The sequence below is a fragment of the Procambarus clarkii genome, chromosome 67 (assembly GCF_040958095.1).
Source record: "Procambarus clarkii isolate CNS0578487 chromosome 67, FALCON_Pclarkii_2.0, whole genome shotgun sequence".
Taxonomy (NCBI): domain Eukaryota; kingdom Metazoa; phylum Arthropoda; class Malacostraca; order Decapoda; family Cambaridae; genus Procambarus; species Procambarus clarkii.
Genome location: NC_091216.1, coordinates 21,436,780 through 21,461,493, shown reverse-complemented (window position 1 = coordinate 21,461,493; position 24,714 = coordinate 21,436,780). Strand labels below are relative to the sequence as shown.

The following is a 24,714-nucleotide window of genomic DNA, read 5'->3' as shown; positions in this document are numbered from 1 at the left end:
TGGACAAGGTTAAAGATGTGTTAAACATATAGTTCAGGGATTAACTGGATATAATGTTACAATGGTACAGAGGAGAGGCTGAAGCATTATGTGGCTCCCCCCCCCCCAGCCTTCATGTGGTCAGGTTACTACATCTCCATAACATCGTCCGGTAGAGAGAACATGTTCCAAACGTGAGTCAGCCGAGGCATGAATGATCCCTGGAGTGGTGTTCGTTATAATGGCAGCGCCAGCATGATGGCTGAGCGCCTTGTGTTGTGTTTGCCAACGGTTGCTTGTCCACGCAGTTGGGCCAGGTTGGGAACCTTGAGAAGATTGGCTTTATATATAACAGTAAGCAACCCGCTCTCGCACAAGACTGCACATATATTACATTGCTTATAGTCACTATTTGGCTTATAAATAAGTACATATATGACATTCACAGCCACATTTTTTTCAAGTCACTAACTCTTCCTCTCAGTTTTATTAAACAATAGAGATTTTATACAAAATTTGACAATATCCTGTTACTTTGCAATTTATTTAAATATTTTAGTTCTGTTTTATTATTTTTATAAAACTGTAATATCAATATAGGTAGAGGTTCAGTACTTATTGTAATATCTTAACATACTAAGAAGGTTAGGTTAGGTTGTGGTTTCTATTCAGCTTTTGAAAGTAAACTGAAATATTCACAATAAATTAGTATGTCACATATGCACTTATTCATATGCCAAATATTGACTATAAGAAAGTGCGAGAACGGGTTGTAGCCATTCAGGAGAGTGCTGCGTACTCAAGATGGGCAGCCATCCAGGAGAGTGCTGCGTACTCAAGATGGGCAGCCATCCAGGAGAGTGCCGCATACTCAAGATGGGCAGCCATCCAGGAGAGTGCCGCGTACTCAAGATGGGCAGCCATCCAGGAGAGTGCCGCGTACTCAAGATGGTCAGCCATCCAGGAGAGTGCCGCGTACTCAAGATGGGCAGCCATCCAGGAGAGTGCTGCGTACTCAAGATGGGCAGCCATCCAGGAGAGTGCCGCGTACTCAAGATGGGCAGCCATCCAGGAGAGTGCCGCGTACTCAAGATGGGCAGCCATCCAGGAGAGTGCTGCGTACTCAAGATGGGCAGCCATCCAGGAGAGTGCCGCGTACTCAAGATGGGCAGCCATCCAGGAGAGTGCCGCGTACTCAAGATGGGCAGCCATCCAGGAGAGTGCCGCGTACTCAAGATGGGCAGCCATCCAGGAGAGTGCTGCGTACTCAAGATGGGCAGCCATCCAGGAGAGTGCTGCGTACTCAAGATGGGCAGCCATCCAGGAGAGTGCCGCGTACTCAAGATGGGAAAATACTTGTGCGTCATTTTAAGTTTACCAACCGCTGCTGTCGAGAGGGTACAGTATACGCCTCAGGGCTGTGCCTATCTTGGATGCCATGTTTACTGGGATCAACACGTGGCTCTTCATGCTCGCTTGACATTCCACCATCTCTCTCTCACTCTCTCACTCTCTCTGTTACTCTCTCTTACTCTCTCCCTCTCTCTCTCTCTCGCCGTGCTCTGGCTGGACACAGGAGCAATCAGTGATGGTCGCACCCCCACGGCGTGGCTCTCATTCACCTGTCTGCTGCTCTGTAATCTGAGTTAAATACCGCTTCTTGGCCTCGTTCTTGCCCCCTCAACCGTCACACAAGAAAAACTTTGACTGTAATACCTTACAAGACGGTAGTGGGGGTCGTTGACAGGTGAGTCGTTCACAAGACGGCGGTGTTGGGGTCGTTGACAAGTATTGTGCACCACCTTGGGAGAGGGGGGGGGGGTTGTGTCCAGCCTGGAGGGGCAGTTGTGTCCGGACACAGGTGAACCATGTATCAATACCGCTGTGCGCTAGCCCAAGCTCTCTTATTGGATGATTTATGATGCATGAAGAGCATCATGTGTGTGTGTGTGTGTGTGTGTGTGTGTGTGTGTGTGTGTGTGTGTGTGTGTGTGTGTGTGTGTGTGTGTGTGTGTGCGCGCGTATGTGTGTGTGTGTGTGTGCGCGTATGTGTGCGTATGTGTGTGTGTGTGTGTGTGTGTGTGTGTGTGTGTGTGTGTGTGTGTGTGTGTGTGTGTGTGTGTGTGTGTGCGTGTGTGCGCGCGCGTGTGTGTGTGTGTGTGTGTGTGTGTGTGTGTGTGTGTGCGCGTATGTGTGTGTGTGTGTGTGTGTGTGTGTGTGTGTGTGTGTGTGTGTGTGTGTGTGTGTGTGCGCGCGTATGTGTGTGCGCGTATGTGTGTGTGTGTGTGTGTGCGCGCGTATGTGTGTGCGCGTATGTGTGTGCGCGTATATGTGTGTGTGTGTGTGTGTGTGCGCGCGTATGTGTGTGTGTGAGTATGTCTGTGTGTAATCATCTATAGCTGTGCTTCCAGGGGGCGGTCAAGCTGCAGCTCTTCGGTTCCGCCTCTCAAAAATTAATCGAATGGTATTTTCTTCACCAAACTCTGAGATGTGTGAGGTCTGCCTCCGTCAGCTTACTCCCTCAGTGTGTTTGATCCTGTCCTGACGATCATGTTTATACTGATATTCCTGTGACTCTATCAACATCAGAGGCCCGAGACTGTTCAACACGCTTCCACTACACATAACTGGCCGACCCCTCACAGTGTTCAAGAGAGAACTATCAACATCAGAGGCCCGAGACTGTTCAACACGCTTCCACTACACATAACTGGCCGACCCCTCACAGTGTTCAAGAGAGAACTATCAACATCAGAGGCCCGAGACTGTTCAACACGCTTCCACTACACATAACTGGCCGACCCCTCACAGTGTTCAAGAGAGAACTATCAACATCAGAGGCCCGAGACTGTTCAACACGCTTCCACTACACATAACTGGCCGACCCCTCACAGTGTTCAAGAGAGAACTGTCAACATCAGAGGCCCGAGACTGTTCAACACGCTTCCACTACACATAACTGGCCGACCCCTCACAGTGTTCAAGAGAGAACTGGATAAACACCTCCAAAAGATACCTGATCAACCAGGCTGTGACTCATACGTCAGGCTGCGAGCAGCCGCGTCCAACAACCTAGTTGACCAGTCCAGCAACCAGGAGGCCTGGTCGACGACCGGGCCGCGGGGAGGCTAAGCCCCGGAAGCACTTCAAGGTAACCTCAAGGTAACCTGATTTACATGGGGGTACTTAGTCTTCCTGTGTGTTCTCTCCTTCGTCCCCCGTTGTTGTTGTTGTTAAAGATTCGCTACCTGGAACAAAGTTCCAGGTAGCGAATTAGCAAAGTTCCAAAGTTCCTGGAACAAAGTTCCAGGTAGCACGGGCTATGGTGAGCCCGTCAACTTCGTCCCCCATTACCAGAGAGTCACCTTTATCTTGGACTTTACCAGTAACAGTTCACCATCACGCCCACTAAATACTCAAATGCCAGAAGTCAGTGATCGACCAGGCCCACGGGGCCCTCAGAGTTGACTTCACTCATCTATGACTTTTTCATAGTGAATATCAGCTCTAGTCTGGCTGGTTCAATATTTGCGGTATCTTTGTTATCGTGGTTTTGGAGGAGTTTTGATGCCACTTACACTACTTTTGAGGCCTGTGTCCGTACCACAGTGGGGGGGGGGGGGAGGGGGAGAGGGATTCTCAAATCTCCCACTCTCTTACCATGGTCGAAATCCCCCATGATAAAGAGTCGAAACCTATTCCTGCTTGGAACTGAAGCAGCTGTTTGCAGGATAGTAATAAATGCCCTTTTTTTCATTTTTCTGTCAATTAGTTCCTGACTATTATGTTAGTCTCTCCAAGTGTTATGGGAGAGTCTTAAGATAGTCACTTAGTCCTTCACATCCTGGGGAATAACAGTTATTAGTTTATCTCGTTCTTCCTTATTAGTATGACCACCTCTCCTCCCCTTCTTCATTCCCTCTTTCTTACAAGATGGCAGGCAGGGGGGGGGGGGAATACTGCATTAGTTACCTCTCGCCAGTTTCATTTCTCTTAGTGAAATAATTTCTAGATTCTCGATTTTCAATTGAGTTGAGTGGCCTTGTTTGTCAGCCCAACTATGACGGTCCACATAAATTTAAAGCACAGTTCTTGTGTTCCATCGTGACGAGGTCACTTAGCCTCCGTCTCCCTGGTGTGGGACGATGTCCTGCTATGGATAGTTCATAGTGAAGGGCACGATGGGCTTTGGAATGGAATTGGGTAAAGGGAAATAGGTTTAGATGTACTATTTTTTGTTTGCAGGGATATTCCTGCGCGGGCCCTAAGCCTGTGGCTGGCCCGGGGGTTTTGGTGATGGGGTTGTGGGACAGGAAAGGGTAGAGGGGGGTAGAGGGGGGTTGAGTTTAAGAAGGAAGTGTTGGGCTTAGTGCTTGAGGTGGGTGTAAGAGGGTGGGTACAGACGAGGATCTAACCTGCTGTTGTTGTTGGCCTCGGGGGTAAAGATGGGTGGGGAAGGTGGACCTTCCGCTCCTCTTCCCTTATCTTGTACCTCCTCTTTCTTGTCCCTAGGAGTCTTGTCCCTGGCATTCTTGTCCCTGCCATTCTTGTCCCTGCCATTCTTGTCCCTGCCATTCTTGTCCCTGCCATTCTTGTCCCTGGGATTCTTGTCCCTGGGATTCTTGTCCCTGCCATTCTTGTCCCTGGCATTCTTGTCCCTGGCATTCTTGTCCCTGGCATTCTTGTCCCTGCCATTCTTGTCCCTGCCATTCTTGTCCCTGCCATTCTTGTCCCTGCCATTCTTGTCCCTGCCATTCTTGTCCCTGCCATTCTTGTCCCTGCCATTCTTGTCCCTGCCATTCTTGTCCCTGCCATTCTTGTCCCTGCCATTCTTGTCCCTGCCATTCTTGTCCCTGCCATTCTTGTCCCTGCCATTCTTGTCCCTGCCATTCTTGTCCCTGGCATTCTTGTCCCTGCCATTCTTGTCCCTGCCATTCTTGTCCCTGGCATTCTTGTCCCTGCCATTCTTGTCCCTGCCATTCTTGTCCCTGCCATTCTTGTCCCTGCCATTCTTGTCCCTGCCATTCTTGTCCCTGCCATTCTTGTCCCTGCCATTCTTGTCCCTGCCATTCTTGTCCCTGCCATTCTTGTCCCTGCCATTCTTGTCCCTGGCATTCTTGTCCCTGCCATTCTTGTCCCTGCCATTCTTGTCCCTGCCATTCTTGTCCCTGCCATTCTTGTCCCTGCCATTCTTGTCCCTGCCATTCTTGTCCCTGGCATTCTTGTCCCTGCCATTCTTGTCCCTGCCATTCTTGTCCCTGGCATTCTTGTCCCTGCCATTCTTGTCCCTGCCATTCTTGTCCCTGGCATTCTTGTCCCTGCCATTCTTGTCCCTGCCATTCTTGTCCCTGCCATTCTTGTCCCTGCCATTCTTGTCCCTGCCATTCTTGTCCCTGCCATTCTTGTCCCTGCCATTCTACATTTTGTATATCCATGTGGATAAATGTGTGTAGTCTTGTACATGTCGAAGGTTGTTCTTCCTCTACTGGTTTGTCTCTGTTGTCAATATTATGTTTACCAGCTGATATATATCTTCTGTTCCAGCCTTTTATGTCTGACCATTTTTATATGTCTTTTCTGACCATTTATGCCCAACTATCGGACAATTAGCTTAACATGTATTGTGGGATAATTGTTTGAAACGATAACTGCAAAAGGCATTCATTTTGAAAAGCTTAAATTAGTAAAAGATTCACTATAAGGTTTTAAAAAGGTCCCACTTATATATGAGAAATTTCCTTTCATTCTTTTCCAACATTTCTGAAGCAGTTGATAATGGAAAGGTTTGGGACACTGTGTACCCTGACTTGACCCAAGGTTTCGATACTGTGCCTCACGAAAGATTAGAAAGGTAGAAGCCTATGGGGGAAGCAATCATTAATTGGATAAGGATGTGTTTTTTTTCAGAGGAAATAACCAGTGATCATGAATGGAGTTGTGGAAATGGAATTATCAGGAAAAAGCACTTAAGCCATTACGACTATATAGCACTGGGAAGGGATCAGGATAACGATTTGGGATGGGACTGGGGGGGAAGGAATAGTGCCCAACCACTTGGACGATCGGGGATTGAACGCCGACCTGCATGAAGCGAGCTCGTCGCTCTGCCGTCCAGCCCAAGTGAGTGGGCTTGGAGGAGCGGGAGACCGTTGTACGCGGGGTGCCACAGGGCTGTTCTGGGACACCTCTTGTTTACACATACACGTCTGAGATACGAGATTGTGCAACAATATTTGCACATTTTCCAACGACACAAAAATTAGCCGTGACATAAATTTAGAAGAGTCAAAGTCGCTTCAAGACGATCTGGAAAGGCTTGTGAAATGGTGGCGCGACTGCCAGCTGCAGTTAGTGCTACACCGAGGGAGCCGGTCGGCCGAGCGGACAGCACGCTGGACTTGTGATCCTGTGGTCCTGGGTTCGATCCCAGGCGCCGGCGAGAAACAATGGGCAGAGTTTCTTTCACCCTATGCCTCTGTTACCTAGCAGTAAAATAGGTACCTGGGTGTTAGTCAGTTGTCACGGGCTGCTTCCTGGGGGTGGAGGCCTGGTCGAGGACCGGGCCGCGGGGACACTAAAAAGCCCCGAAATCATCTCAAGATAACCTCAAGATCTCAAGATAACAAGATAACTGTGATAGTCACCACAGGTCAGCTCGGTAGTGTTGAAATGTTTATTCTTGTACACGAAAAACATCTGAGGGTCATGAATAGTAGAGATCTAAAGGCAAAACAAACAAAAAATCAATGTATAAATGTTTTGAATAAGGTCAATAGGTCACTGAGATTTATCTGTAGAAGAGTTAGCAGTAGACCAGTAGAGGTAGAGGACTAGAAGTTCTTGTTCTAGTAGACTAGAAGAGGTAGAAATTAGTGGTAGGTAATGTTATTCTTCAGCCGAGTCTTCCTCTTCTTAGGCCCCGTTTACAATATTCAGTTCAATGGCTGTACATTCATTTGAACGAGTTAAGAGAAGGTTCACAATGCTGGTTGCACGAATTAAAAATCTTTGAGATGAAGAGATGAATATATATATATATATATATATATATATATATATATATATATATATATATATATATATATCGCATTTGTGTTCCTCACGTGTGCCCCAAAGAATGAGGTGATTTGGTAAAATGCTATGCCCAAGATAACTATCCGAGTGCCGGCGGTGGGGTGGTTCATATAGCCTCGGCTATCACCTCATTTTGTCCGGTCGTGATGGTCAAGTGGATTAAGGCGTCTTGTACATACCAGTTGCGTTGCTTCTGGGAGTATGGGTTCGAGTCACTTCTGGGGTGTGAGTTTTCAGTTGCATATGTCCTGGGGACCATTCAGGCTTGTTCGCATTTGTGTTCCTCACGTGTGCCCCAAAGAATGAGGTGATTTGGTAAAATGCTATGCCCAAGATAACTATCCGAGTGCCGGCGGTGGGGTGGTTCATATAGCCTCGGCTATCACCTCATTTTGTCCGGTCGTGATGGTCAAGTGGATTAAGGCGTCTTGTACATACCAGCTGCGTTGCTTCTGGGAGTATGGGTTCGAGTCACTTCTGGGGTGTGAGTTTTCAGTTGCATATGTCCTGGGGACCATTCAGGCTTGTTCGCATATATATATATATATATATATATATATATATATATATATATATATATATATATATATATATATATATATATATATATATATATATATTAATTTACATTGTCTGCAGAGGCGAAGAGTAAGGAGTGACATGATTGAAGTGAACAAATGGATAGAATGAGATAGAAAATGAGGTATTAGTAAGGTGTTAAATATGACAGAATAGAACACGAAACAATGAATATAAATTGGATAAGTTTAGATTTAGGGCAGACCCGGTGGCTTTCAGGGCAGACCCGGTGGCTTTCAGGGCAGACCCGGTGGCTTTCAGGGCAGACCCGGTGGCTTTCAGGGTAGACCCGGTGGCTTTCAGGGTAGACCCGGTGGCTTTCAGGGTAGACCCGGTGACTTTCAGGGTAGACCCGGTGGCTTTCAAGGCAGACCCGGTGGCTTTCAGGGCAGACCCGGTGGCTTTCAGGGTAGACTTGGTGACTTGAGAGTGCAAATGGAGGACTCATTGTAGCCGTTGAAGCTTCAGAGTAGCCTTACCTTGTGCCCCTCTCTCTCTGCTTCACCTCTCTTCCCTCACCTCCATCCTTAAACCTCCACCTTCCTCCCTCCCCCTTTTTCTCTCTCCCTCCCACTTCTCTCTCCCTCCCCCTCCCTCCCTCCCTCCCCCACACCTCCATGATAACAGGTCAATAACTGCACATTACACCTCTAATAAAGCTATTTTTCTGGTGGGTTTAGCTGGGTTCCTGAGCCCAGAATACAGTCCAATATTGCCCGCAAATATTGAATGTGTGACTTGATGACTGATTGGCTCTCTAACTGTTTGACTGACTGGTTAAACGAACGGTTTGCCTTAGTGCGATATTGGCTCACTAAATGTCTCGTTGAGTGACTCTTATTAACTACCAGTATTATACTTGTATTCTACCAGTGAGGAGTAGAGTGCGTGTTGAGGACTTGGGTGTTCGTAATAATGGCAGCGCCAGCATGATGGCTGAGCGCCTTGTGTTGTGTTTGCCAACGGTTGCTTGTCCACGCAGTTGGGCCAGGTTGGGAACCTTGAGAAGATTGGCTTTATATGTGACAGTAAAGCGGCTGACGTCTCCTGTCTTGAAGGCTTTAGTGTACTGATCAGCCACAACGGGACAAGACTATTGTTAAGTCTTGTTGTATGGCTATCTACCTTGTCCAGGGGTCGGAGAAATGATGGGAAGCCATCCAGGAGAGTGCCGCATACTCAAGATGGGAAGCCATCCAGGAGAGTGCCGCGTACTCAAGATGGGCAGCCATCCAGGAGAGTGCCACGTACTCAAGATGGGAAGCCATCCAGGAGAGTGCCGCGTACTCAAGATGGGAAGCCATCCAGGAGAGTGCCACGTACTCAAGATGGGAAGCCATCCAGGAGAGTGCCACGTACTCAAGATGGGAAGCCATCCAGGAGAGTGCCGCGTACTCAAGATGGGCAGCCATCCAGGAGAGTGCCGCGTACTCAAGATGGGCAGCCATCCAGGAGAGTGCCACGTACTCAAGATGGGAAGCCATCCAGGAGAGTGCCGCGTACTCAAGATGGGCAGCCATCCAGGAGAGTGCCACGTATTCAAGATGGGAAGCCATCCAGGAGAGTGCCGCGTACTCAAGATGGGCAGCCATCCAGGAGAGTGCCGCATACTCAAGATGGGAAGCCATCCAGGAGAGTGCCACGTACTCAAGATGGGGAGCCATCCAGGAGAGTGCCACGTACTCAAGATGGGAAGCCATCCAGGAGAGTGCCGCGTACTCAAGATGGGCAGCCATCCAGGAGAGTGCCGCGTACTCAAGATGGGAAGCCATCCAGGAGAGTGCCACGTACTCAAGATGGGGAGCCATCCAGGAGAGTGCCACGTACTCAAGATGGGAAGCCATCCAGGAGAGTGCCGCGTACTCAAGATGGGCAGCCATCCAGGAGAGTGCCGCGTACTCAAGATGGGCAGCCATCCAGGAGAGTGCCGCGTACTCAAGATGGGCAGCCATCCAGGAGAGTGCCGCGTACTCAAGATGGGCAGCCATCCAGGAGAGTGCCGCGTACTCAAGATGGGCAGCCATCCAGGAGAGTGCCGCGTACTCAAGATGGGCAGCCATCCAGGAGAGTGCCGCGTACTCAAGATGGGCAGCCATCCAGGAGAGTGCCGCGTACTCAAGATGGGCAGCCATCCAGGAGAGTGCCGCGTACTCAAGATGGGCAGCCATCCAGGAGAGTGCCGCGTACTCAAGATGGGCAGCCATCCAGGAGAGTGCCGCGTACTCAAGATGGGCAGCCATCCAGGAGAGTGCCGCGTACTCAAGATGGGAAGCCATCCAGGAGAGTGCCGCGTACTCAAGATGGGAGGCCATCCAGGAGAGTGCCGCATACTCAAGATGGGAAGCCATCCAGGAGAGTGCCGCATACTCAAGATGGGCGGCCATCCAGGAGAGTGCCGCGTACTCAAGATGGGCAGCCATCCAGGAGAGTGCCGCGTACTCAAGATGGGAAGCCATCCAGGAGAGTGCCGCGTACTCAAGATGGGCAGCCATCCAGGAGAGTGCCGCGTACTCAAGATGGGAAGCCATCCAGGAGAGTGCCGCGTACTCAAGATGGGAAGCCATCCAGGAGAGTGCCGCGTACTCAAGATGGGCAGCCATCCAGGAGAGTGCCGCGTACTCAAGATGGGAAGCCATCCAGGAGAGTGCCGCGTACTCAAGATGGGCAGCCATCCAGGAGAGCGCCGCGTACTCAAGATGGGCAGCCATCCAGGAGAGTGCCGCGTACTCAAGATGGGCAGCCATCCAGGAGAGCGCCGCGTACTCAAGATGGGCAGCCATCCAGGAGAGTGCCGCGTACTCAAGATGGGCAGCCATCCAGGAGAGTGCCGCGTACTCAAGATGGGCAGCCATCCAGGAGAGTGCCGCGTACTCAAGATGGGCAGCCATCCAGGAGAGTGCCGCGTACTCAAGATGGGCAGCCATCCAGGAGAGTGCCGCGTACTCAAGATGGGCAGCCATCCAGGAGAGTGCCGCGTACTCAAGATGGGCAGCCATCCAGGAGAGTGCTGCGTACTCAAGATGGGCAGCCATCCAGGAGAGTGCCGCGTACTCAAGATGGGCAGCCATCCAGGAGAGTGCCGCGTACTCAAGATGGGCAGCCATCCAGGAGAGTGCCGCGTACTCAAGATGGGAAGCCATCCAGAAGAGTGCCACGTACTCAAGATGGGAAGCCATCCAGGAGAGTGCCACGTACTCAAGATGGGCAGCCATCCAGGAGAGTGCCGCATACTCAAGATGGGCAGCCATCCAGGAGAGTGCCACGTACTCAAGATGGGAAGCCATCCAGGAGAGTGCCGCATACTCAAGATGGGAAGCCATCCAGGAGAGTGCCACGTACTCAAGATGGGAAGCCATCCAGGAGAGTGCCGCATACTCAAGATGGGAAGCCATCCAGGAGAGTGCCACGTACTCAAGATGGGCAGCCATCCAGGAGAGTGCCGCATACTCAAGATGGGCAGCCATCCAGGAGAGTGCCGCATACTCAAGATGGGCAGCCATCCAGGAGAGTGCCACGTACTCAAGATGGGAAGCCATCCAGGAGAGTGCCGCATACTCAAGATGGGCAGCCATCCAGGAGAGTGCCGCATACTCAAGATGGGCAGCCATCCAGGAGAGTGCCGCATACTCAAGATGGGAAGCCATCCAGGAGAGTGCCGCATACTCAAGATGGGAAGCCATCCAGGAGAGTGCCGCGTACTCAAGATGGGCAGCCATCCAGGAGAGTGCCGCGTACTCAAGATGGGAAAGTACTTGTGCGTCATTGTATGTTTTACAACCGCTGCTGTCGAGAGGGTACAGTATACGCCTCAGGGCTGTTATGTTCTTGCCTGCCATGCTGCAAGGCTCGCTTTATGACACTTCATCAACTTGAACAATTAAACTTGACCCCCCTAGGGCGACTGAAGGATGGGGACCAAGAGCTGACGCCCGTCCAGAAAGCTCATAAACAACAAAATACATTTGGACGGATTTGCACGAGCCTCTGGCTGCGTCCGTGCAACAAATCCGGATCACAAGTGTTCGCGAGTCACTGACAAATTACCTTTCTGGATTCTTCACGACGAGCGAACTCTTCCGTATTATTTTTGTCTAATAATTCCAAATTATTAACAGAAACCTGAATCCGGATCACGACTCAGCCATGCGAGATGTTCACGAACGGTCTGAATATCAATGAGCGAAAATAATGCTGTTTGGCCTTTACAAGTCCGGGTATTGTAAGGTTTTGTGTTATGTTAAACCAGGTCCGGCGGCGGCCCTTGCCTCAGGTCACCTGGAGAAGGCGCGGCGGGACGCTGCCTCTGTACTCACCTAGTTGTATTCACCTAGTTGTATTCACCTAGTTGTGCTTGCGGGGGTTGAACTCTGCTCTTTCGGTCCACCTCTCAACTGTTACTAACTGCTAACTAATTTTTTTTTCTACACACACCCAGGAAGCAGCCCGCAACAGCTGTCTAACTCACAGGTACCTATTTACTGCTATATAGCAGGGGCATCAGGGTGAAAGAAACTCTGCCCATTTTGTTTCTGCCATCACCGGGTATCGAACCCGAACCCTAAGATTACGAGTACAGACCGCTGCCCACTCAGCTATCAGGCCCCCCCTCCCCCTGTGTGTATTATTTGTGCTCTCAAGGTCGAGCTCTTAGCTCTTGGACCCCGCTTTTCCAACCGCCGGTTGTCTATATACTGACTCTACCTATTTTCCTCTTATATCTACTACATATATTACACACACACACACACACACACACACACACACACACACACACACACACACACACTCAGGGGTCGTAGTCATAAGGGCCCGGGTTTTGACTCCAGGTCGAAGCTGAAAAAAATGGTAGTTTCTTTCACCTGATGGTACTGTTCACCTGGGAGTTAGACAGCTGCTATTTGCTGCATTCTGGGGATATGTGTGTGTGTGTATGTGAGGTCAAGAGGAAAAATAGGTGGGGAGTGAGTACATTAGACAATCGACGGGTAGAAAGATGAAAGAGGTAAGAGGTCGTCCATCCCGTACGGGCTCACCATAGCCCGTGCTGCTTGGAACTTTTTGTTCCAAGTAGCGAATCTTTAACAACAACAACAACCGTACCCCAGACCAGTCCCCTTGCAAGTTTGGGTGAGGCTAGCCACAAGCCTCTGGCCGCCAACTTTACACCGACAGACACAGCTTGTCAGTAGAGTTGTTTGCGGTAATGCTATAGATTTTGTGTACCGATGGCTGTGATTGTATACGTGCCCCAGTTGGCAAGGTGTTACATATTGATTCTGTATGATGACGTGTTGCGAGGGTTCAATGGCACTTACTCAATCGATATAATGAGGTGTTGTTGGTGTTAAGGAAAAGTGTGTTGTGACGCTCTGTCAATGGTTGTCATTTACGGTTGTAACTTTCCCTTCTTCTACTTTCTTTTATTTATTTTTCAGCTGTTGAAAGTATTTCTAGTATTTTCAGAGTACCCAGGTGTATAAAAACTATTGTTTGAGATACACTTCCACAGTCTTAATTCCTTTGTGTATCGCTATATATAGCTCTTGTTTCCCATAAGTTTGATTTTAGTCAATGTTTATGTATTTTGGGCTGTTATTGTTCCACCTGATTGATGTGTGTTAAGATTTAGGGAGGGTATGTGTGGCTGGGTGTGGCTGGGTGTGGCTGGGTGGTGCTGGGTGGTGCTGGGTGTGGCTGGGTGGTGCTGGGTGGTGCTGGGTGTGGCTGGGTGTGGCTGGGTGTGGCTGGGTGGTGGCTGGGTGGTGGCTGGGTGGTGCTGGGTGAGGCTGGGTGTGACTGGGTGGTGGCTGGGTGTGGCTGGGTGGTGGCTGGGTGTGGCTGGGTGTGGCTGGGTGTTGGCTGGGTGTGGCTGGGTGTGGCTGGGTGTTGGCTGGGTGGAGCTGGGTGGTGGCTGGGTGTGGCTGGGTGGAGCTGGGTGGGCTGGGTGTGGCTGGGTGGTGGCTGGGTGGGGCAAGGTGGGTGTGTCACGCTGGCACTTGCGCACACATGAGGTGAGAGAGCTACCTACTTTACCTTGTTGTGGTTCCGTGGATCAACGTCCCCGAGGCCCGGTCTCTAACCAGGCCTCCTGGGTGGTGATCTGGTCATCCAGGGAGGGAGGGGGGGTGGATGATACACGGGTGAGAGGGGAGGGGGGTGGAGGCGAGGACGGGTGAGGAGCGGCTGTGAGGTGACTCCCTGTGAGCAGTGACAGGTCGCGGGTGCCAGGTGTAGTGCCACCTCACCCTCAGTACCCATCATATAAAGCCCTGCTGGCACCCGCCCCTCCCCCACGCTGCTCACAGGGATAAACACGTCTCATACCTGTGTTCTTGGCACCTCAAGTACCGTCAAAACAGTACTAGTGGTCAACTACTCTGGAGCCAGGAGCTAGAGCTTGACGGGGCGGACTCCGCTTGTGGTTGACAATAGCGAGCAGAGGCACACAAAAACTCTAGCAAATATGTTACTCCCCGCAACACAATAGAGTAACTGCAATAATGATAAGCTCTCCCTGCACCACGGTATTGTAACCCCGATGTAACGCTCTCGTCAAAACAAAAGTGAAACGGTGGATGGCTGCAGGCTGGTGCCGGCGTTGCCATCTGTCGCGTGCCAGTTGTGTCGGTGGGTGCCGGTAAGTGCCAGCTGACTGCTGTAGGGACGGCACCGTGGCACCTTGGCTCTCTACCTCACCTGTCTTCACCGTGTGAGGCGTCACCGTGACGCACCAGTCATTACCTCAGGCTGTAACACCTGTTGACGCCATGAGGCACCAGTACAGGTGTATGTAGTTACTTCCAGGGCATGCCTAAGTGTAGGAGGCAAGGCCAGGTGTCGGGTCAAGAGGTGAGAGACCCTCGCCTCTACCTAGGGGCAAGAGACCGGACCCTCGCCTCTACCTCCCACTAGTCCACTATTCTCTACAGACACACAAGCGGCTCCTGAAGGATTATCCCACAACAATCTGTTGAGAAAGTTTTGAGTCAGTAGGCCGCCGGGGTGGAGGCGGGAGCTGGGCGGACCACCGTGGCTGTATGGAGGGTGTTGAGAGTGACCTTAAACCACCTCATATTACACGGCTCAGGGCTTGGAGGGCACGTACCCTCGTGCTCCAGGGAGGCATATCACACTTGCCACTTATCTCACACTTGTTAAGGGTTTGCCACGATCTTGGTTTGGTTGCCACGATCACTAATGGTTTGCCACGATCACTAATGGTTTGCCACGATTCTTGGTTTGGTTGCCACGATCACTAATGGTTTGCCACGATCTTGGTTTGGTTGCCACGATCTTGGTTTGGTTGCCACGATCACTAATGGTTTGCCACGATCACTAATGGTTTGCCACGATCTTGGTTTGGTTGCCACGATCACGCTCTTGTATTTTTCAGGCCCGAGTTTCACTCTCCGATGATTTAATAAGTAAATGAATTGGTTAAAAAAAATCCAAAGACACATTTCATCACTTTAAATATTGATACTACTTTCAAAACAAGGTTTATTTATTTTAGATCAAGATCGCTTTAACCCTGTCGTAGCTCAGTCGATTAAGGCAGTGTCTGGGATGCTCCTGGACGCAGGTTCGAATCCTCGTCACGGCCCTTGTGGACTTGTTCAAAAGAATCACTTCTTCATGCAAGTAAAATATTTATACAAATCGTGTTGAGTTAGAACTAGGTTAGGTTAGGTATTTTAGTTATGTTGGGAATTGCGTGTGTTTGTATAGGTGTGCGCACGCAAGAAATACAAAATGAAGAAGTGAGAGTGTGTCTTCCCACCTGGGGAGGAGGTGAGAGTGTGTCTTCCCACCTGGGGAGGAGGTGAGAGTGTGTCTTCCCACCTGGGGAGGAGGTGAGAGTGTGTCTTCCCACCTGGGGAGGTGTGTCTTCCCACCTGGGGAGGAGGTGAGAGTGTGTCTTCCCACCTGGGGAGGAGGTGAGAGTGTGTCTTCCCACCTGGGGAGGAGGTGAGAGTGTGTCTTCCCACCTGGGGAGGAGGTGAGAGTGTGTCTTCCCACCTGGGGAGGAGGTGAGAGTGTGTCTTCCCACCTGGGGAGGAGGTGAGAGTGTGTCTTCCCACCTGGGGAGGAGGTGAGAGTGTGTCTTCCCACCTGGGGAGGAGGTGAGAGTGTGTCTTCCCACCTGGGGAGGAGGTGAGAGTGTGTCTTCCCACCTGGGGAGGAGGTGAGAGTGTGTCTTCCCACCTGGGGAGGAGGTGAGAGTGTGTCTTCCCACCTGGGGAGGAGGTGAGAGTGTGTCTTCCCACCTGGGGAGGAGGTGAGAGTGTGTCTTCCCACCTGGGGAGGAGGTGAGAGTGTGTCTTCCCACCTGGGGAGGAGGTGAGAGTGTGTCTTCCCACCTGGGGAGGAGGTGAGAGTGTGTCTTCCCACCTGGGGAGGAGGTGAGAGTGTGTCTTCCCACCTGGGGAGGAGGTGAGAGTGTGTCTTCCCACCTGGGGAGGAGGTGAGAGTGTGTCTTCCCACCTGGGGAGGAGGTGAGAGTGTGTCTTCCCACCTGGGGAGGAGGTGAGAGTGTGTCTTCCCACCCGGGGAGGAGGTGAGAGTGTGTCTTCCCACCTGGGGAGGAGGTGAGAGTGTGTCTTCCCACCTGGGGAGGAGGTGAGAGTGTGTCTTCCCACCTGGGGAGGAGGTGAGAGTGTGTCTTCCCACCTGGGGAGGTGGTGAGAGACTAAACACGGGGAGAGGCCACAGATCGACGCCTGGTGGGGCTGGGTGAACAAAGGGCTTATATGTGTATGTTATTCCCTGTAATTTGACTTACCTCGTGTTCTCTGTACAATTTGTATATTCCTGATAATGTCACGTTGTTGATGAAACGTGATCAAGGAGAAATACTGAGTGATCTAGTTCACCCTCTATATAGTAAAGGGTATTTACGTAAAATTTAAAATATCTATCAGAAAATTAACAATTGTAGTACAGTATAAGTATATATATATATATATATATATATATATATATATATATATATATATATATATATATATATATATATATATATATATATATATATATATATATATTATAATATACACACAATATTGGTGTATACTGCAGAAGGTTTTCATTTAGACAAGTTTCATTTAATATGAGTGCATAATCCGTGTTGATTATTTTCTTCCTTAGGGCTTCTATCCCTGTGACTAGTGCTCTTGCATCTTGGTTAATTGGAAGAGAGTTTCTCCAAATGTCACAGTTGTTCGAGATTGAATAAAATAATGACAAATTAAGTATATAATGTATTATACTTATTACAATTTACACAGCGTTTCGAACCAACATGGTTCATTCTCAAGTGAGGAGACATTCCCATCTGTCTACAGTTGATAAGTTTCTTATAGATATGTATTTTATGTAAATACCTGTCACCATGAAGGTAATTTGATGAGAAAAGACTTTAGTGTGAGCGCTTTGAAGCATAACTGTGGCCTTCGTCAGACACACAGCGAGAACGGAAAGAATTGTGAAAAGTGAAGAAGAATTACGGGAAGATTTACGATATAATTAGCATGTGTCGTGGTCATTGTTGCCGTCGTCTCTGACCAGGAGCACAACTGTGCCTGAAACAGCTCACACTTGGTCTTTTCCCGCCAAACACACACACCGAAACTACAACGTTGCTACAACGTTCGAACAAGTTTTCCACCTCCTAACCAGTTATAACAACCAATATAGCAAGTTATAACAACGTTCTAATACGTCATAAAAACGTTAAGTCAAGCTGTAACAACTTTACTACAAGTTGTAACAAGCGGAAAATAGAGAGAGTTACGGTTTGTGTTTCCAGAATTCTGCTCAAATGTGACATTTTTTGAGGCGAGTTTTGTGATAATGTCGCTCATATAATGTATACTATTGTGTAGCAGTTTATCTTGTAGACATATGTTATTAAATATGGCAGAGGGTAGAGACCAAATTAGCGTGAGAGTATCCAGAGCCCAGGTTCGAATCATCCTCCCGGCTGCTAGTGATGTTGTCATTGATGCACCACGTTGATGTGATGTCTTCCTGCAGGTGAGAGAGAGGCTTGAGTCAGTGATGCCAACTTGAAGCGTCTATATTTCTTATGTTCTTCTTTTCCTAAAAAGGAAGTTACATTTCAACTCTCCATAGTTCATGCTATAGTGTTGTTATGGTCTGATGCTTAGAGATGTTGATCTTGTCAACAGTGTTAAATGCAAAGTTTAAGGGGACATGCATTACGTTATCTTGAGGTTATCTTGAGATGATTTCGGGGCTATAGTGTCCCCGCGGCCCGGTCCTCGACCAGGCCTCCACCCCCAGGAAGCAGCCCGTGACAGCTGACTAACTCCCAGGTACCTATTTACTGCTAGGTAACAGGGGCATTCAGGGTGAAAGAAACTTTGCCAATTTGTTTCTGCCTCGTGCGGGAATCGAACCCGCGCCACAGAATTAAGAGTCCTGCACGCTATCCACCAGGCTACGAGGCCCCTTTCATCCTACGTTGATGAAGATTAAGCCCCCAAGAGGTGGCACGGGCATGAATAGCCCGTGAGAGTTAGATTTTTTGTTTAGTAAATGTACACTGTGTGCTGAGGTGGTATGTAATCATGAGGCTGCTATCGCAGGGGTTACGGGCTCACCATAGCCCGTGCTACATGGACACTTCGTCCTAAGTAGTTAAATTTGAAACAATAACAACATATCGGAGGGGAGGATACTGATATATATATATATATATCAGTGTTCAACTATATTGGATATATAGTTGCTCTTTGATAGTCATGTTTGCACATTGTCCAGCGTCTTGAGAAACATGTTGTCTTGAAGGGAGCCGGTGGCTGAGCGGACAGAACACTGGACGCGTGATCCTGTGGTCCCGGGTTCGATCCCGGGCGCCGGCGAGAAACAATGAGCAGAGTTTATTTCACTCTATGCCCCTGTTACCTAGCAGTAAATAGGTACTTGGGAGTTAGTCAGCTGTCACGGGCTGCTTCCTGGGGGTGGAGGCCTGGTCGAGGACCGGGCCGCGGGGACACTAAAGCCCTGAAATCATCTCAAGATAACCTCAAGATAACCTGTATTTTGGGGGCTGAGGGTGCCCAAGTGGGCACGTGAAGGGCCAGACCACACCCGTCTGTGGTAATGGCTTGGCGCTTTCTCCTGACAGTTGTCTTCCCTTCTCTCCCTGCTCGGCCGGTGTGAGGAAAGTTGCTCAGCAGCAAGTGTTGAGACCTTGTTGCTCGTGTAGCAGAGTGTCAACTATGAGTGGTAACACCTGTCACCAATGTGACCCATTGCTGGAGGCAAGATGCTAAGTGTTTACTCACACAAACACAACACTCACATACAAATTACAAATATTTATTCAGGTAAAGTACATACATACAAGGTGAAATACAAAAGTTGATGGAGTTATACATAGAGCTAGTACATACAATGCCTAAAGCCACTATTACGCAAAGCGTTTCGGACAGGAAAAACACTAAAACTAACACACACACACACAGGCACCGCTCCTGTGCCAGGTAAGTCCACTACGGGCTCACCATAGCCCGTGCTACTTGTCCCGCTCCTGTGCCAGGTAAGTCCTCTACGGGCTCACCATAGCCCGTGCTACTTGTCCCGCTCCTGTGCCAGGTAAGTTACGGGCTCACCATAGCCCGTGCTACTAGGAACTTGTTCCGAGTAGCTGAATCTACAACAACAAACTACTAAAACTAAATACATACACTCCTCCTTCCTCACCAGCGGCAGATTACATTGATGACTGTAACTGACTTTCTGGCTGAAGAATGAGTCAACAGGTGGTTGACTCCCGTACTGGTGGCCAGGGGAAAGTGAGCATCAACCACATTCTGTAGGTTTTGTCAGACGTGATTGGTAGTTTCTCCGAGTAACCTCAACTCTCTCGACTTCCAGGGAGCGCCACGCGGCCCTCTTCTTTGACCAACTTGCTGCCTGGAAAGCCACTGGAAAAATACACGTGTTGGATGTTGCATGTTAAGAGAGTGTGTGAGTGTGCACGATAAACTCACATGTCTGGTGAGTTGAGGTTACCTGGTGAGGAGACTGCTGGGCTGTCACTGGTACCCGTCCACATACAGTCAAGACGGATGAGCTAAGTATCTTAACACTCATCTTGAGATGATTTCGGGGCTTTAGTGTCCCCGCGGCCCGGTCCTCGACCAGGCCTCCACCCCCAGGAAGCAGCCCGTGACAGCTGACTAACACCCAGGTACCTATTTACTGCTAGGTAACAGGGGCATAGGGTGAAAGAAACTCTACCCATTGTTTCTTGCCGGCGCCCGGGATCAAACCCGGGACCACAGGATCACAAGTCCAGTGTGCTGTCTGCTCGGCCGACCAGCTCCCTCATTCATCCAGTCCTTACCTAGACCAGCCTCTGGGTGACAGCTCTCGCAGGAAGGGTGACGGAGTCCGTAGCGTGTTGACTCTCACTCAGCAGGTGTGGCGTGTGACAGTTGTGTGTGTGTGAACGTGTAGGAGTGTAGTGAGAGCGAGCAGTGGGAGGAGTGAAGTAGTGGGTGCTAATTAAGACAGACTTGTGGCAGTAAAAGTGGTAATTGAGTGTGTGGGCGGGGAAAATGTTGAGGGAGGAGCCCCCACCTCACCAGCTGTTGTTGTCTTCAATACCAAGCAGCAAATCTCCAGTTGGATGATAAACATCACCGTCTCCCAAGTCTTTTATAAACCGGCACCAAACAATTGCCAAGGCATAAAAGTGGCAAGGGAAAATGCCAGGTCGTTCCAGGACAAGTTGAGATGTCGGCGTGACGAGGACCAACTCTCCTTGACTGTCCCTACAGCTGCTGGTTTTCTCTTTCAGCGCCTTAATGTGGCCATCCAGAGAGGAAATGCTCACTGCATCCATGGTTCCTGCCCGCCATCTCAGGAGCTGGAGGAGCTCTACAGCTTGTGACAAGTAGCCTTGTCACAGGTTGTGACTAGACACGTTAAATCATCCCTTGACTATCTCCCTCCCTCTCCGGGATATTTTATTATTATTATTATTATTTTTTACCACAGACGTGGCCGGACATTTACAATACTAACCAGCATATATACATTTTCTTCTGTCCTCCATGGACAGGGTGAGATGTGTTAAACATATAGTTCGGGGATTTATTGAACAATCAACCACAGAATTAGTGGTCGATTGTTCACGCCCTGTAGTACTTTTAGAATGCTAATCTAACCTACAGACATAAATACATAGCTACACAGTTACGTCTGCCCTACATAAAGTGGTCGATGTGTCTTTTACATAGTGTTATTAATGTGCATGTACAAAGGTGAAATGTAATTCTGATCAACTTCCACATATACTTTATGCACATACATATACATACGCACACATAAACATATATATATACATACATACATACATACACATATTCGCACACATACCTTCATGGCTCTCCTACTCTGAGAGGGTAAGATAGCTGATAGAGAAACTAACGTGTTATCAAGCACTTAACCACTGAAGGTGATTAAGATGCTTGTACAAGCTCAGGTTATATAGTTACATCATATACATTGAATAATTAGGGACACCCACCGCTTCTCCCCAGTTCTAGGCTCAAACGCTTTGGTCACATTATCAGCAGATCAGAACTGAAGGTGCATTCTTCCAGGGGTGTGGCAGTCTTCCAGGGGTGTGGCAGTCTTCCAGGAGTGTGGCAGTCTTCCAGGGATGTGGCAGTCTTCCAGGGGTGTGGCAGTCTTCCAGGGGTGTGGCAGTCTTCCAGGGGTGTGGCAGTCTTCCAGGGGTGTGGCGGTCTTCCAGGAGTGTGGCAGTCTTCCAGGAGTGTGGCGGTCTTCCAGGAGTGTGGCGGTCTTCCAGGAGTGTGGCAGTCTTCCAGGAGTGTGGCAGTCTTCCAGGAGTGTGGCAGTCTTCCAGGAGTGTGGCAGTCTTCCAGGAGTGTGGCAGTCTTCCAGGAGTGTGGCAGTCTTCCAGGAGTGTGGCAGTCTTCCAGGAGTGTGGCAGTCTTCCAGGAGTGTGGCAGTCTTCCAGGAGTGTGGCAGTCTTCCAGGAGTGTGGCGGTCTTCCAGGAGTGTGGCAGTCTTCCAGGAGTGTGGCGGTCTTCCAGGAGTGTGGCAGTCTTCCAGGAGTGTGGCAGTCTTCCAGGGGTGTGGCAGTCTTCCAGGAGTGTGGCAGTCTTCCAGGGGTGTGGCAGCCTTCCAGGGGTGTGGCAGTCTTCCAGGGGTGTGGCAGTCTTCCAGGGGTGTGGCAGTCTTCCAGGGGTGTGGCGGTCTTCCAGGGTATCATTGCGCCTATCATTCTTCACGGTATATATAATGTTAAAACCTTCCCACTGCCTCCGAAGATACTGAAGAGTGCTTCAGCTGAGCGACACTAGACAAACATATTATTGTGCAACTGACTTTGGAAACTTAATTGTCCATCTTCCTTCGCAAGTGAAGACGAACATAACAAAGGGAATATATATATATATATATATATATATATATGATTATGCGTATGTCAATTCTGGTATAATGATCTGCCGTGACTCCTCATATTTCTACAAAACTACCCTCATATTTCTGCAACACTGCTCTCGTATTTCTCCAACACTACCCCTCATATCTTTGCAACGTTACCCTCATCTGGTATGCAAATATCTCATCTGGTGTTGGGTAGGTTTATGGGCGTCTCGTAGCGCGGAGTGGGGTCGGGGCGGCGGGGCTGGCGCGGAGGGCCGCCACATACCTGCGGGGGCTCAGGTAAGCGGCTTCCCGCCCCCTGACACACGCTGACTGACTCTCTTGAACCAGCGCGCAGATTACCCTCAAAATGTACACGATTTTTCTTGACGGTCTCTTGTCTGCTTGAGGAATTGTGTGTGTGTGTGTGTGTGTGTGTGTGTGTGTGTGTGTGTGTGTGTGTGTGTGTGTGTGTGTGCGCGCGTGTGTGTGTGTGTGTGTGTGTGCGTGTGTGCACTCACCTATTTGTGCCTGCAGGATCGAGGATTGACTCTTGGATCCCGCCTTTCTAGCCAGCGATTGTTTACAGCAATGACTCCGGTCCTATTTCTCTATCATATCTAGTTTTAACATTATGAATAGTATTTGCTTCCACAGCCTGCTCCTTAAGTGCATTCCTTTTTCCCACTACTCTCACGCTAAAAGAAAACTTCCTAACATCTCTGTGACTCATCTGAGTTTCAAGCTTCCATCCATGTCCCCTCGTTCTGTTACTATTCCGTGTGAACATTTCGTCTATGTCCACTTTGTCAATCCCTCTGAGTATCTTATACGTTCCTATCATGTCCCCCCTCTCCCTTCTTCTTTCTAGTGTCGTAAGGCACAGTTCCCTCAGGCGCTCCTCATACCCCATCCCTCGTAGCTCTGGGACGAGTCTCGTTGCAAACCTCTGAACCTTTTCCAGTTTCATTATATGCTTCTTCAGATGGGGACTCCATGATGAGGCGGAATACTCTAAGACTGGCCTCACGCAGGCAGTGTAAAGCGCCCTAAATGCCTCCTTACTTAGGTTTCTGAATGATGTTCTAACTTTTGCCAGTGTAGAGTACGCTGCTGTCGTTATCCTATTTATATGTGCCTCAGGAGATAAATTAGGTGTTACGTCCACGCCCAGGTCTCTTTCTCGAGTAGTCACAGGTAGGCAGTTCCCCTTCATTGTGTACTGTCCCTTTGGTCTCCTATCACCTAATCCCATTTCCGTAACGTTACATTCGCTCGTGTTGAACTCCAGTAGCCATTTCTCTGACCATCTCTGCAACCTTTTCAGGTTCTCTTGGAGGATTCTACAATCCTCATCTGTCACAACTCTTCTCATTAATTTTGCATCATCCGCGAACATTGACATATAGGTTTCCACTCCTGTAAACATGTCGTTAACGTAAATTAGAAAGAGGATTGGGCCCAGCACCGATCCTTGAGGTACTCCACTCGTTACTGTTCGCCAGTTCGACTTCTCGCCCCCCTTACCATTACTCTCTGGCTCCTTCCTGTTAGGTAGTTTCTCACCCATGTTAGGGCCTTTCTGCTTACTCCTGCCTGCCTCTCAAGTTTGTATAGCAGGCGGGAGTAAGCGGAGAGGCCCTAGCATGGGTGAGGAACTACCTAACAAGGACCCTGTATTCACCTAGTTGTGCTTGCGGGGGTTGAGCTCTGCTCTTTCGGCCCGCCTCTCAACTGTCACTCAATTAACTGTTACTAACTACTAACTAATTTTTTTCCACACCCACACACCCCCAGGAAGCAGCCTGTAACAGCTGTCTAACTCCCAGGTACCTATTTACTGCTAGGCAACAAGGGCATCAGGGTGAAAGAAACCCTGTCCATTGTTTCTCGCCGGCGCCGGGAATCGAACTCGGGCCACAGGATTACGTGCCCAGCGTGCTATCCACACAGCCACCGGCGCCCCCTGTAACAAGGGGTGTGTATATTTACTATTTAGATTTGTTTTGCTTTTACGATGACTATTTCATTGTAAATATTTCCTCATTTTTTACATTATTAAGTTCGAAAAGTTTTTTTCTGTGTCGTGGGATGTAGTGTGGTGAGTCTGGTTCTTTGTAACTTTGCTCTTCCTTCATGGCGCGTAGTTCTGGCACCCGCCTTCTTGCACACTTCTCCAGCTCTTGGCTTGAGAGTCCTCGCCAGCGATGCATACTTTACCACTGCTCTCACGTATGTTGTGCACAGTGTTCGGCCAGGCGAGTCGCCCGGCGAGCTTAGGGTGATGGATTGTAATTCACGATTGTCGGGAGGAGCGACTGAGAGTTTTGTAATTGTGTGGTCAATAATGTAGGGCTGTGGTCATCGTCCACCTTCTGTCTGCCAGCTGTGGCTGGGTGCTGGCTGGGTGCTGGCTGGGTGCTGGCTGGGTGCTGGCTGGGTGGTGGCTAGGTGGTGGCTGGGTGCTGGCTGGGTGCTGGCTGGGTGGTGGCTGAGTGGTGGCCGAGTGGTGGCCGAGTGGTGGCCGAGTGGTGGCTAGGTGGTGGCTGGGTGCTGGCTGGGTGCTGGCAGGGTGCTGGCTGGGTGGTGGCAGGGTGCTGGCTGGGTGCTGGCTGGGTGCTGGCTGGGTGCTGGCTGGGTGCTGGCTGG

The 24,714-nt window shown here is 49.7% G+C and overlaps 2 protein-coding genes across 2 annotated transcripts; one reads left to right on the top strand and one right to left on the bottom strand.

Moving 5' to 3' along the window:
* Positions 1 to 4,345: 4,345 nt before the first annotated feature.
* LOC138355387 (ribosome-binding protein 1-like) lies at positions 4,346 to 6,066 on the bottom strand. The gene is made up of 2 exons (XM_069310275.1): positions 6,061 to 6,066; positions 4,346 to 5,395 (listed from the first exon to the last, which is right to left on the bottom strand). Exons 1-2 carry the CDS (start codon positions 6,064 to 6,066, stop codon positions 4,346 to 4,348), a joined length of 1,056 nt encoding a protein of 351 aa, XP_069166376.1.
* Positions 6,065 to 21,998, top strand: LOC138355385 (collagen alpha-1(III) chain-like). Its single transcript, XM_069310274.1, has 4 exons — positions 6,065 to 6,099; positions 7,852 to 8,050; positions 8,615 to 11,380; positions 21,246 to 21,998. Exons 1-4 carry the CDS (start codon positions 6,065 to 6,067, stop codon positions 21,996 to 21,998), a joined length of 3,753 nt encoding a protein of 1,250 aa, XP_069166375.1.
* The last annotated feature ends 2,716 nt before the right edge of the window (positions 21,999 to 24,714 follow it).